Raw genomic sequence first — 12822 nt, 5'->3', positions numbered from 1 at the left:
TATATTTCAAATTTATACACTTAAATTATTGTTTTATTATGCCAACAGCCCTAATCCACACACTCCCAAACCAGCACAGCACTGACCAGTGGATCTGACTCCACGGAGCTGGGCGGCGTCTCCTTATGTGGCCGATCGTCTCCTGGCTGACTGGGGCTGCCGGGGCCTGTGCTCGGGGGAGGCAGGTGAAAGAGTTTGGCCTGGTCTTGCTGAGCAGACGGCCAGGGCAGAGATCCTCTGACCCACTCCACCGGATCCTCCCACACCGACTTCTGTCCGTGAACCTGCAGACGCACACATTCACACTTATTCTTGAAAAAAACAGCCACTTTGACAGTTAGGAAGTGTTTAGGATACAAGTTCAGGTTTAGGATACTTTGACCCACCTTAATGCCATCTTTGGCTCCTTCCTGCAGGTATGGGATGATTGAGTGATTCCAAAGATCAATAAACCACGTGCGGAATTCCTCTACTGTAACTGGACAGGACAGGAAGAAGCAGGGGCCTACGGCAACACACATTGGACACAAATAGGTGGATCAATAGGTGCATCAAGCTTGTTATTGAAACAAATGCCTCTTTATTATCATCCGTTATGATTCTGATATAATAAAAAAAAATTACCAATGAGGAAATCGGAGGTGCTGTGTTTTTCCAGGAAGGTGTGAAGGTGGTACCAGAGTCTGGGCACCCAGTCCAGAACCCGCAGAAGATCTTCGTTTTTTATGCTTCTGGGATCCTCGGCCTCCATTAGTTTTCTGTGCAAATAACGCACCAGGAACCCGTTTGCTGGCTCGACGTTATTGGAAAACATCACCATCCTGTGTAGAGGAAATATATAAGGTCTGTAAGATATATATATATTTTTTTAAAGAAATTAATACTTATATTCAACAAGAATGCATTAAATTGATCAAAGTGACTTTAAAGACATTTATAATTTTACAAAAGATTTCTATTTCAAATAAATGCTGTTCTTTCGAACTTTCTTTTCATCAAAGAATCCTGAAAAACAAAATGTATCAGTTTCCACAAAAATATGAAACAACACAGTTGTTTTGAACATTAATAATAACCATAAATGTTTTTTGAGCAGCAAATCAGCATATCTGAAGGATCATGTGACACTGAAGACTGGAGTAATGATGCTGAAAATTCAGCTTTGATCACAGAAATAATTTTTTTTTTTACTATATATTTACATAGAAAACAGCTATTTTAAGTTGAAATAATATTTCACAATTTTACTGTTTATACTCTATTTTTGATCAAATAAATGCATTGAGTATAAGAGACTTCTTTCAAAAACATTTTAAAAATCTGTAAAAAAAAACCTGTAGTGTAGGTAAAATAAAGTAGATATTACATGTGTCGGTTTGAGTGGAAATATTTCACAAATAAATATTCATTTCAGCAACATCAAACCCCAATAATATTATAAATGTGTGTGTAAAAATATGAAAGAGATAAACAAACAGTCAGCCAGTCATTGTGAAAAATTAAATCATGACAGGGTGATCAGGGTATAAAATTAAGAATGACCAGCTGACTCTATAATATCCTGCTTATAATGGCTACTTACCAAATAAGTGAATAAATGGACATGAAATATTTATTTGAAGTGAAATTATTTGATATATTTTATGTAAAGGAGTGATAAGAGAAAAGCATAATAAAACACAAATATTGTTAAAATATAAATACTAGGCATCCATGTGCAGTATTTAGTTAGTGTGAAGGCAAGCACATGTTAGTGCCACCCAAAGTGACAATCAAAACAAAAGCACATGATCTTCAAGCAGCAAATCACAGCTGTTCCTCACTGACTCTCAACAAGCAAAAAGTACCTTTGCTAGTAAAGTGTATGTTGGTACTAACCTGAAGCTGAGGTGTAGACCATGGTTAGGGGTCATCTTCACTGGCTGATTGGTTGTCCCTATTATATATGGACTGAAAAAGAGACAAAACAGCTCTTAACACCTTTAAAATGACCTCATAAGTCATGTGGGTGAAGAGTTTACACTCACCATTTGTGATATTTACAGGTTAAAGCACCATTAACAAGTTCACTAAGGGATGTTGCATCATGCACATCATCTAAAATGACAACCAATGGGATCTCAGCTGTGCTGCTCTCCCGATCAATCTGATTGGCCAGATTGGACAAATAGAGCTGAAGGTCCTTTTGGGATAAAAGACAAAATGCAATAAGATATTATGTCAAGTCAAGTCACATTTATAATATGAATATAATGTATATATTTTGCTTGCTCTTCCTCTGATGTACCCAGCGTACCTTGCAGGACTGGCGGTGCATGTTGAAGGTGGCAGCGATGGCGGGTGTGACCTCTCGAGCGCTGCGCTCCACCAGGTACTCGGCGAGGCGGTAGGTGAGGTAGGTCTTCCCTGTGCCGCTGGGGCCCGATAAGATCAACCGCCGGTGCTTGAGCAACAGACTGATGTAATGCTGCATCATGGGCTTGGGGATGAGCGTCTCGAACACTAGAACGTCCACACACTTCTCCTTCAGTCCTGCATTCAGGGACAACAGTGTGTGAAATCAAATATCAGTGATAATACAGGTTTTACATTACATTTACAAGTAGGCTTATAGTAAATGCCTTTATACAAAATTTACAAGCAATCTGTCATACAAGAACTATCCTGTCATACATTATTTCATATGTAAAATTATTAAACATATACATTTTAAACCTAAAAATATCTTTATAATAATAATAATAATAATAACATAATAAATATAAAATATTATCCTCCTAAAAATATAAACTGCCATAAAATACTAGAAAAAATATTTTATGACAATAATTATTTTTGTTATGATATGTTGATCAGTATTATAATTCTATTTTTCTGCTTTATTTTTCAAGAAAACAGCAAAAGCTCCAATCTAGAATTTTGCATTCTTCAAGTGACGTCAAGAATCAAAACAATATAATTTGCAATAAAAGTTACATATATACTATCAATGGGAAAAAATTCACCATTATATTATCTGCTTATAATATCAGCCTATTCAGAATGATGCCGATAAATGTAAAAACACTTAATCTTGACCATTCTTTTATTTTATACATGTTCTAATGCTTCTTATTATAGTTTTTAAATCTTAAAAGTATATTTTAATGTAGTACAGGGTAAAATCACACCCAGAAATGAGGGAATACACGTTTTCTATGAGAGAGAACAGACAAATGACTTTATTTTCATGTGTCTGGGTGGGCTATAGCATCACACGGCCTCAATAAACAACATAGAGTTGCAGCCTGCGCTTAAAATAACACCTAGACCAAGCCCTGAGGAGTCTGGGTAACGACCTCAATTCCCTGGGTCGTATATCAGACCTGAGAGCTCAGGAATGATGGGATTGGGGGAGGGCAGTAGTGTTCTGGGTGGGCCGTGGACCAATCGCTGTTAGAGAGAAACATTAGCAGAATATTGCTCTTCTCTGGAGATGTGAGCTATGAAGAACCCTCATTACCCACAGCTGAGACGGATATAAGCATAATTTACACCGCAGTGCTGCCTGTGGGTATTTGCATTGTTTGTTGGTGGTTACTGAAGATGGAAATCTGAATATAATGGCTAAAAGCTCATATGGAAAAATACTGAAAGACAGTGTCATAACATGAACGGTAAAATTATTTGAAACTATGAAAAATGTTGGAATATATAGTATTACTGGTAACACCTTAGTTTAGGGTCCAATTCTCATAGTTAACTTATTAGCTTGCATATTACAAGCATATTGGCTGTTTATTAGTAATTATAAAGCACATATTAATGCCTTATTCTGCATGACCGTATTCTACATCCCTTAATCATATCTAATACTTAAACTTAAAGGTGCCGTAGAATGTCTTTTTAAAAGATGTAATATAAGTCTAAGGTGTCCCCTGAATGTGTCTGAAGTTTCAGCTCAAAATACCCCATAGATTTTTTTTTTATTAATTTTTTTAACTGCTTATTTTGGGGCATCATTAAGTATGAGCTGATTTATGCTGTGCGGCCCCTTTAAATCTCGTGCTCCCTGCCTACGGAGCTCGCGCTTGCCTTTAACAGCATGAACAAAGTTCACACAGCTAATATAAGCCTCAAAATTGTTCTTTACAAAGTGTTCGTCATGCATCATGTCTAATCGCGTAAGTATGGTATTTATTTGGATGTTTACATTTGATTCTGAATGAGTTTGATAGTGCTCCGTGGCTAAAGCTAACATTACTCACTGTTGGAGAGATTTATAAAGAATGAAGTTGTGTTTATGAATTATACAGACTGCAAGTGTTTAAAAATGAAAATAACGACAGTCTTGTCTCCGTGAATACAGTAATAAACGATGGTAACTTTAACCACATTTAACAGTACATTAGCAACATGTTAACGAAACATTTAGAAAGACAATTTACAAATATCACTAAAAATATCATGTAATCATGGATCATGTCAGTTATTATTGCTCCATCTGCCATTTTTCGCTATTGTTCTTGCTTGCTTACCTAGTCTGATGATTCAGCTGTGCACAGATCCAGACGTTAATACTGGCTGCCCTTGTCTAATGCCTTGAACATGAGCTGGCATATGCAAATATTGGGGGCGTACATATTAATGATCCCGACTGTTACGCAACAGTCGTTGTTATGTTGAGATTCACCTGTTCTTTGGAGGTCTTTTAAACAAATGAGATTTATATAAGAAGAAGGAAACAATGGAGTTTGAGACTCACTGTATGTCATTTCCATGTACTGAACTCTTGTTATTCAACTATGCCAAGATAAATAAAATTTTTAATTCAAGGGCACCTTTAACCACTACAACAACTACCTTACTAATTATTAATAAGCAGTAAATTATGAGTTTATTGAGGCAAAAGTCATTAATAGCGAGTAGTTGATAGTGAATATGTGTTCCCCGAACTAAAGAGTGACTGTAATATATATATATATATATATATATATATATATATATATATATATATATATATATATATATATATATATAATACTTATTTAGGGACAAACTGTTTTATAATTAAAGGGATAGTTCACCCAAAAATGAAAATTTGATGTTTATCTGCTTAACCCCAGTGCATCCAAGATGTAGAGGACTTTTTTTCTTCAGTCGAACGCAAATTATGATTTTTCTGTCAGTCAAATAATAGCAGTAGATGGGAACTTGAACAATTAGAGTCGAAAAAACTTCCATAGACAAATCCAAATGAAACCCTGCGGCTCGTGACGACACATTGATGTCCTAAGACACGAAACGATCGGTTTGTGCGAGAAACCGAACAGTATTTATATCATTTTTTACCTCTAATACACCACTATGTCCAACTTCGTTCAGCTTCCGGCTAGTGAGGTCTGATCGCGCTCTGACAACGGAAGTGATGTCTCGCGCTCATTGAAGTATATGGGCGAGACATCACTTCCGTCATCACAACGCGTTTTTTGACCTCACTAACAGGAAGCTGAACGGAGTTGGACATAGTGGTGTATTAGAGGTAAAAACCGTAGGTTTTAATTTTGATTTGTCTAAGCAAGTTTTATTTACTGTTATAGTTAAGTTCCCATCTACTGCTATTATTTGACTGACAGACGGCAGCGGTTGCAGTTAAAAATCATAATTTGCGTTCGACTGAAGAAAAAAAGTCACCTACATCTTGGATGCACTGGGGGTAAGCAGATAAACATCAAATTTTCATTTTTGGGTGAACTATCCCTTTAAAAGTATATAAAAATTAAATGGATACAAATATGTCTGTATAATAATATATAAAAAATATAATGACATTTCAGATCAAATATTCATTTTCCTTCAGACCTACAGTACAAGACCAGTGTTAGACTTTACATGTACATTTCAATGTTACTCACAAACCTCAACTCACTGACCTTTTAGGGTGACACTGATGCAGGAAGAGCCTTTGGTGTAGATACGCACTGGTGGGGTCTCGGGCGGCTGTGCACCCAGGACCCTCTTGAGATGGCTTAGGCTGTAGCTGAAGATGGAGTCCTGAGAGAGGCCGAGACTGGAACTGGGGTCCACCACCGCTAAATACTCCTACAGAGACACAAGCGCTTTTCATGTTCTGTGTGCATGTTTTATTTCAGGTCTAAATGTGTGGATATTTTTTGTCCCTCAGAAGACTGCAGATGGCACTCACTTTAAAAGCCTGGATGACTGCAGAGTCCAGAGCAAACCAGTCAGTCCGCCCGCTGATTTTAACCGTGCCAATGAAAAACTCCAGCTGTTTCACCTCCTATGAATGAGACATTCGGTTTTAAAATTAAGGGCAGGACAAGGTTGTTTATGGTTGTGAAACAACACATTTATATAAATAATTACATTAAATATTTATTTTACATTTTTAAATCTTATCTTATAAAACATTAAAACAATACAAAATATACCAAACAATAACATAGTATTCAGCAGTGCTATTTACGGTGACCGGGAGGGGACATGTTCGGTTCACTTAGTTTTGTCGTGGCCACGACATATAAACTCGTGGGAACGTGATAATATGTCGTGGCCACAAGATATTAATTTCTGGGAACGTGATAATAAGTTGTTCCCTCACCATATGATCTTGAGGCCACGACTTTACATCGCATGGCCACGACATAAGGATGTTGTTACCTCAACAAAACGATCTCGTGGCCACGCGATGTAAAGTCGTGGCCTCGAGATCATATGGTGAGGGAACGAGATATTTTTCACGTGGCCACGACTTCATTATGTTGAGGGAACGACATCTATTTCTCATGGCCACGAGTTACATGTGTAAACAATCTGCGCTACCATAGCAACCTGGAACTATCAGAAATGGATAAAATGATAATAATATTTATTTTTAATTAAGAAAAAGCGCGGAATTAAGAAGTGATTATTAACATGTTGCCTATTGTGCTGTGTGCGATGCCTACAGCAGCATTTGAATGAAGTTTATCAAGAAATATTAGAATATGCATTCACTGATTGTTCATTTTTTTATTTCATATTTTTACATTATTTATTATTATTATTAGGCTATCATTATTGGTTAAATGTTTTTTTAATTCATTGTTATGAAGCCCTATTTGCTTTATTTTCCCCTTCATTTCGTGTATCCTTTCTGTAGGCCTATATTATGTTGTTAGCTATATTTTGTAAATACTTTAAATGCCAGTTCATGCCAATAAAATGTGACTTTATGACTGTATTGTAGCCGTGAAGATAGGATAAATGAGCATCTGTTATCATTTGTAGACCCTCGTGACAGCATTTGAATGAAGTTCGAATAATTTATTATTATTAATTGGTTGTTAAAAGAATATTTAGGCTAAGCTAAAAAAAATAAATCCATTCACTGATATAGCCTAGACAAAAACTTAATTTTGTTCATCATTTTATTTAGGTTTAATAGGCATATTAATAATAATAAGATCAGATTAAAAGGCTGTGAGATGGGATAGATAAATGTTCATTAAATAAAGTTATTAAATGAATTGAATTGATAATAAATTGATAATAACAAACTTCATTTGAATGCTATAGTGGCAACATCGCGCAATAGGCTATTTATAGCTTAGTACATTGCGCGCTATGTTGACTATATAGACAGCATTCAAATAATAATAATTTCTTAATTCAGCACTTATTTTATCATTCTTAATTCCAGGTTGCTATGGTAGCGCGCGTTGTTTACACATGTAACTCGTGGCCATGAGAAATAGATGTCGCTCCCTCAACAAAAGGATCTTGTGGCCACGACATATCACATTCCCACGAGTTTATATGCTGTGGCCACGACAAAACTAAGTGAACCGAACCTGTCCCCTCCCGGTCACCGTAGCTATTAACTAAAAAAACTGAAATAAACTGAAATTAAGCTGAAATAAAATCAAATATAAATATTAGACTTAAACAAACTTAAACTAAATTTAGAAATGTTGCTTTAACAACTAACTGAAATAAAATAAGTTGAACTTGAAGTACTAAAACTGAAATAAAAAAAAATTAAAAATAGAAATATTATAAAAAACAAACTAATAAAAATGAAAAAAAAAATTAAAATAAAAGATAATTTGAAATATATTAATAAATACTATAATAGTATAAAAATAATACAATGACAATGGTCAACAATGGTTTTAAGTACAATATCTCACTTTATAACATGCACTATATCAGCTGCTGATTCATCAGCATGATGCTTGTGTAAACAACTCACGTCTTTGAATAGGTGCTGATTGGGTATGCGAACCAACACTCTGACGAGACTTTCGTCCTTCTGCAAAGTTGCGGTGGGGCTTTGAAAGACATCTAAGAGATGAACAGAAATTAAAGTGTGAGAGCATAGAAATTGAGGCCGATTGGATGTGAAAACTTCACATTTTGTGCATGAAATTTGTGTAAAAATGTGTCACCTGGGTAAGGCTCATTTTGTCCGATGGTTTTGCTGAAAGACGAAACAGACTGTCGTGGTGATGAGACGCCCAATGAGCCGAGCCCAGAGGACTGGGAGGTGGAGCTTGGGGGTCTGGAGGAGGGGCCACCCGTCTTCAGCTGGTCATTCTCCGCCTTCAGGTTTTCTACTGTAAGCTGTCAATGCATTATTGAGGGATTTAACTTAAAGTCGACATGAATTGGAAGTTGCATTCACATCGGGGGCGATCAAGCACTTGATATCAGCAGATACTGATCGATCGGGGGCACAAAAAGCTTCTTTAGGACATCCCTAGTTCACACACACCTGCATGTTGGTCATGGCCTCCTGCAGCTGCTCCAGCTGATGGGCGGAGCTAAGCGCCTCCAAACGGATGTCCGTCAGCTTCCGCTCTTTCTCCCATAGTTCCGTGCGTAACTCTGACACCACTTTCTCATCATGCTCAGTCTCCTCATGCCCTTCACACGATCTGCCGTAAATACCAGCAAAGCTTACATACTGTAATATTATGTATAATTCAAATCATCTCTTAAGACATGCTGTCTATAATATGGCAACAACTGTATGTCGTACCCTGATGTTGAAGTTGAGGCCTTTGCAGGGACAGTATCCACATTATGGATGATTTTGGGTGAAGATGGGGCGGATGTGACCGGGGTTGCGATCTCCTCTATATCTGCGTATGGCGCTTTGGAACCCTTTTTACTGAAGGCCTTGTTGAAGGAGCTCCTCAGCTACATGTAGAAGAGAAATCAAAGTTTAACAACAGCAACTCATTTATATTGAGACTCTCTTTAAAAACAAACATAAAGTGTTAGTGTAGATGGTTTGGATTCATGATGGCAGCAAATAGCAAAACAAAAATGACAGTGGAGGCATGTATGATATGAAGTGTGATGGTGTATGCATTAAGACTCTTTAAGAATTATTTTTTGCTCTGTTTTCAAGCAAAGCATTGAACTAGCATTACTAGTACAACATAACTAAACTAGAACTGCAACTACTAAAAATCTTTTTCAACAACTGAAATAAACATGAAATTACAAAAATGAACTTAAAATATTTGGAAAATTAGAATTGTTGTCTTGGCAACTAACTAAATAATTAAAAGCTACTAAAATTACTAAAACTTTAATATAAACAAATATGAATTAATTAAAATGAACTGAAATACTAAAATATAAATTATTAATGTCTCAGGTATTAGTTATGACATTGTTAATCACAAAGCACATATCAAACAGTTCAAAAATGCATGAAATGATGAAGAGTTACTGAGTAGGAAACTTGAAACATCATGTGCTAAATTAATTTTTCAGTCAATACATCTAATAACTGTATTTTGTACGGAAGAGGATTAGGGCCAAGCAATAATAAAAAAATAAAACCATCTCGAGATTAAAGGTGTTAAATTTCGAGAAAAAAGTCTAAATAAAATGTTAAGAATAAACTTGTTAAATTACGAGAAAAAACTTGTTAAATTATGAGAAAAAAGTCGAGATAAAATGTTAAGAATAAACTCGTTAAATTACGAGAAAAAACGTGTTAAATTTCAAGAAAAAAGTCAAGATAAAATGTTGAGAATAAACTCATTAAATTACGAGAAAAAACTCGTTAAATTTCAAGAAAAAAGTCGAGATAAAATGTTGAGAATAAACTCGTTAAATTACGAGAAAAAACTCGTTAAATTTCAAGAAAAAAGTCGAGATAAAATGTTGAGAATAAACTCATTAAATTACGAGAAAAAAAATGTTAAATTTCAAGAAAAAAGTCGAGATAAAATTTTGAGAATAAACTCGTTAAATTACGAGAAAAAACTCGTTAAATTTCAAGAAAAAAGTCAAGATAAAATGTTGAGAATAAACTCATTAAATTACGAGAAAAAACTCGTTAAATTTCAAGAAAAAAGTCAAGATAAAATGTTGAGAATAAACTCATTAAATTACGAGAAAAAACTCGTTAAATTTCAAGAAAAAAGTCGAGATAAAATGTTGAGAATGAACTCATTAAATTACGAGAAAAAACTCGTTAAATTTCAAGAAAAAAGTCAAGATAAAATGTTGAGAATAAACTCATTAAATTACGAGAAAAAACTCGTTAAATTTCAAGAAAAAAGTCAAGATAAAATGTTGAGAATAAACTCGTTAAATTACGAGAAAAAACTCGTTAAATTTCAAGAAAAAAGTCGAGATAAAATGTTGAGAATAAACTCGTTAAATTTCAAGAAAAAAATTGTTAAATTTCAAGAAAAAAGTCAAGATAAAATGTTGAGAATAAACTCGTTAAATTACGAGAAAAAACTCGTTACATTTCAAGAAAAAAGTCAAGATAAAATGTTGAGAATAAACTCATTAAATTACGAGAAAAAACTCGTTAAATTTCAAGAAAAAAGTCAAGATAAAATGTTGAGAATAAACTCATTAAATTACAAGAAAAAAGTTGTTAAATTACGAGAATAAACTCGTTAAATTATGAGAAAATGTCATTAAATTTCGAGAAAAAAGGCAAGATAAAATGTTGAGAATAAACTCATTAAATTACGAGAAAAAACTCGTTAAATTTCAAGAAAAAAGTCGAGATAAAATGTTGAGAATGAACTCATTAAATTACGAGAAAAAACTCGTTAAATTTCAAGAAAAAAGTCAAGATAAAATGTTGAGAATAAACTCATTAAATTACGAGAAAAAACTCGTTAAATTTCAAGAAAAAAGTCAAGATAAAATGTTGAGAATAAACTCGTTAAATTACGAGAAAAAACTCGTTAAATTTCAAGAAAAAAGTCGAGATAAAATGTTGAGAATAAACTCGTTAAATTTCAAGAAAAAAATTGTTAAATTCCAAGAAAAAAGTCGAGATAAAATTTTGAGAATAAACTCGTTAAATTACGAGAAAAAACTCGTTACATTTCAAGAAAAAAGTCAAGATAAAATGTTGAGAATAAACTCATTAAATTACGAGAAAAAACTCGTTAAATTTCAAGAAAAAAGTCAAGATAAAATGTTGAGAATAAACTCATTAAATTACAAGAAAAAAGTTGTTAAATTACGAGAATAAACTCGTTAAATTATGAGAAAATGTCATTAAATTTCGAGAAAAAAGGCAAGATAAAATGTTGACAATAAACTCATAATTTAATGAGTTTATTCTCAACATTTTATCTCGACTTTTTTTCTCGAAATTGAACAACTTCAATCTCGAGATGGTTTTATTTTTTTATTATTGCTTGGCCCTAATCCTCTTCCGTAATATTGTATTGCATACTACTGAAACAAAAATTCATCCTTTAAATATTGCTTTATGGCAGCTTCTAAACCTGAATGAATCAGACATATTGACTGAGATTTTGTCCATATAATACATCAACGAGATGTAAATATCGATTGTTTCTTTAGTTGCTGATGTGTTTGTGATGGATGAGGATGGGATGAGGTGGGCTGGGTAAATGACTCACCTCATAGACCTGTAAAACAGGGATCAGGGAAGCATAGGGAAGAGATCACAGTCATACTTATTTTCAACGCTGGAACAGTGCTGTTCCCATGATGATAGCAAACAATAACATACTATATATAGCACACATGCTATCCCAACATAACAATCTTATCCCTGCTGAAACAAACAGATCCTACTAGTTTAAGGTGGCCAGGCTAGTTTTTAGTTTGTTGCTGGACCAGCTATACACCTTATTTTGCAATGCTCACGCAGTTTTTGTACAGCTAAAATAACTGGAAGCACATTCAAGTTCCTGAAACTGGTATTTCCTTTCCCTGACACATCCTCACCCAACTCTTCTTCTTCTTCTTCTTGGCCTCCTGTTCCTTCAGGCTGCCGGCGCTAGAGTGACTGGTGATGCTGTTCAGACTGGAGATGCTCTCTGACGAGTTCTGCCGGTCCATCTGCAGCTCTGGGAGAAAAATCAAATAAGAAGAATTGCTTAATGCATGAACTGATTAAATGTAAATACAAAATAACATCTCAATCTTTCTATTAACATCTAAACTTCCAAACCTTTGGGGGGTGTGGTGTCGGAGGTTTCGAGGGCCCCATGAATGAAAGACTGGGCTTCTGTGTTCTTGGTCTTCAAGACCTCTATGGTTTCCCTCAGGTCCTGTAACTCAGAATCCTGAAATTAGAAACCAAAGATAAACTAAACTTTAAACTTACTTAACTTTACCAACCAAGGCTGCATTAATTTGATCAAAAATACCAAGAAACAGTAATATTATGACATATTACAATTTAAAAACTCATTTCTATGTCATTTATTGTAAAATGTAATTTATTCCTGTGATCAAAGCTGAAGCTGAATCATTACTCCAGTTTTCAGTGTCACATGATCCTTCAGAAATCATTCTAATATGCTGATTGGCTGC

The 12822-nt window shown here is 34.6% G+C and overlaps 1 protein-coding gene across 1 annotated transcript in view; it reads right to left on the bottom strand.

The window, feature by feature from the left end:
• Positions 1-12822, bottom strand: part of nav1b (neuron navigator 1b) — an 88679-nt gene that overhangs the window by 6291 nt on the left and 69566 nt on the right. Inside the window, exons 17-30 of the mRNA XM_067373595.1 lie at positions 12458-12572; positions 12232-12353; positions 9023-9183; positions 8756-8918; positions 8430-8604; positions 8234-8325; positions 6185-6280; positions 5913-6081; positions 2297-2532; positions 2028-2182; positions 1879-1950; positions 625-821; positions 387-505; positions 87-284 (exon numbers count right to left, since the gene is read on the bottom strand). Coding sequence (XP_067229696.1) covers positions 87-284; positions 387-505; positions 625-821; positions 1879-1950; positions 2028-2182; positions 2297-2532; positions 5913-6081; positions 6185-6280; positions 8234-8325; positions 8430-8604; positions 8756-8918; positions 9023-9183; positions 12232-12353; positions 12458-12572 — 2070 coding nt within the window. The remainder of the gene's footprint in view (positions 1-86; positions 285-386; positions 506-624; positions 822-1878; positions 1951-2027; positions 2183-2296; positions 2533-5912; positions 6082-6184; positions 6281-8233; positions 8326-8429; positions 8605-8755; positions 8919-9022; positions 9184-12231; positions 12354-12457; positions 12573-12822) is intronic.

The sequence above is a fragment of the Chanodichthys erythropterus genome, chromosome 21, assembly GCF_024489055.1.
Source record: "Chanodichthys erythropterus isolate Z2021 chromosome 21, ASM2448905v1, whole genome shotgun sequence".
Classification (NCBI taxonomy): Eukaryota; Metazoa; Chordata; class Actinopteri; order Cypriniformes; family Xenocyprididae; genus Chanodichthys; species Chanodichthys erythropterus.
This window is presented reverse-complemented; position numbering and strand designations above follow the sequence as displayed.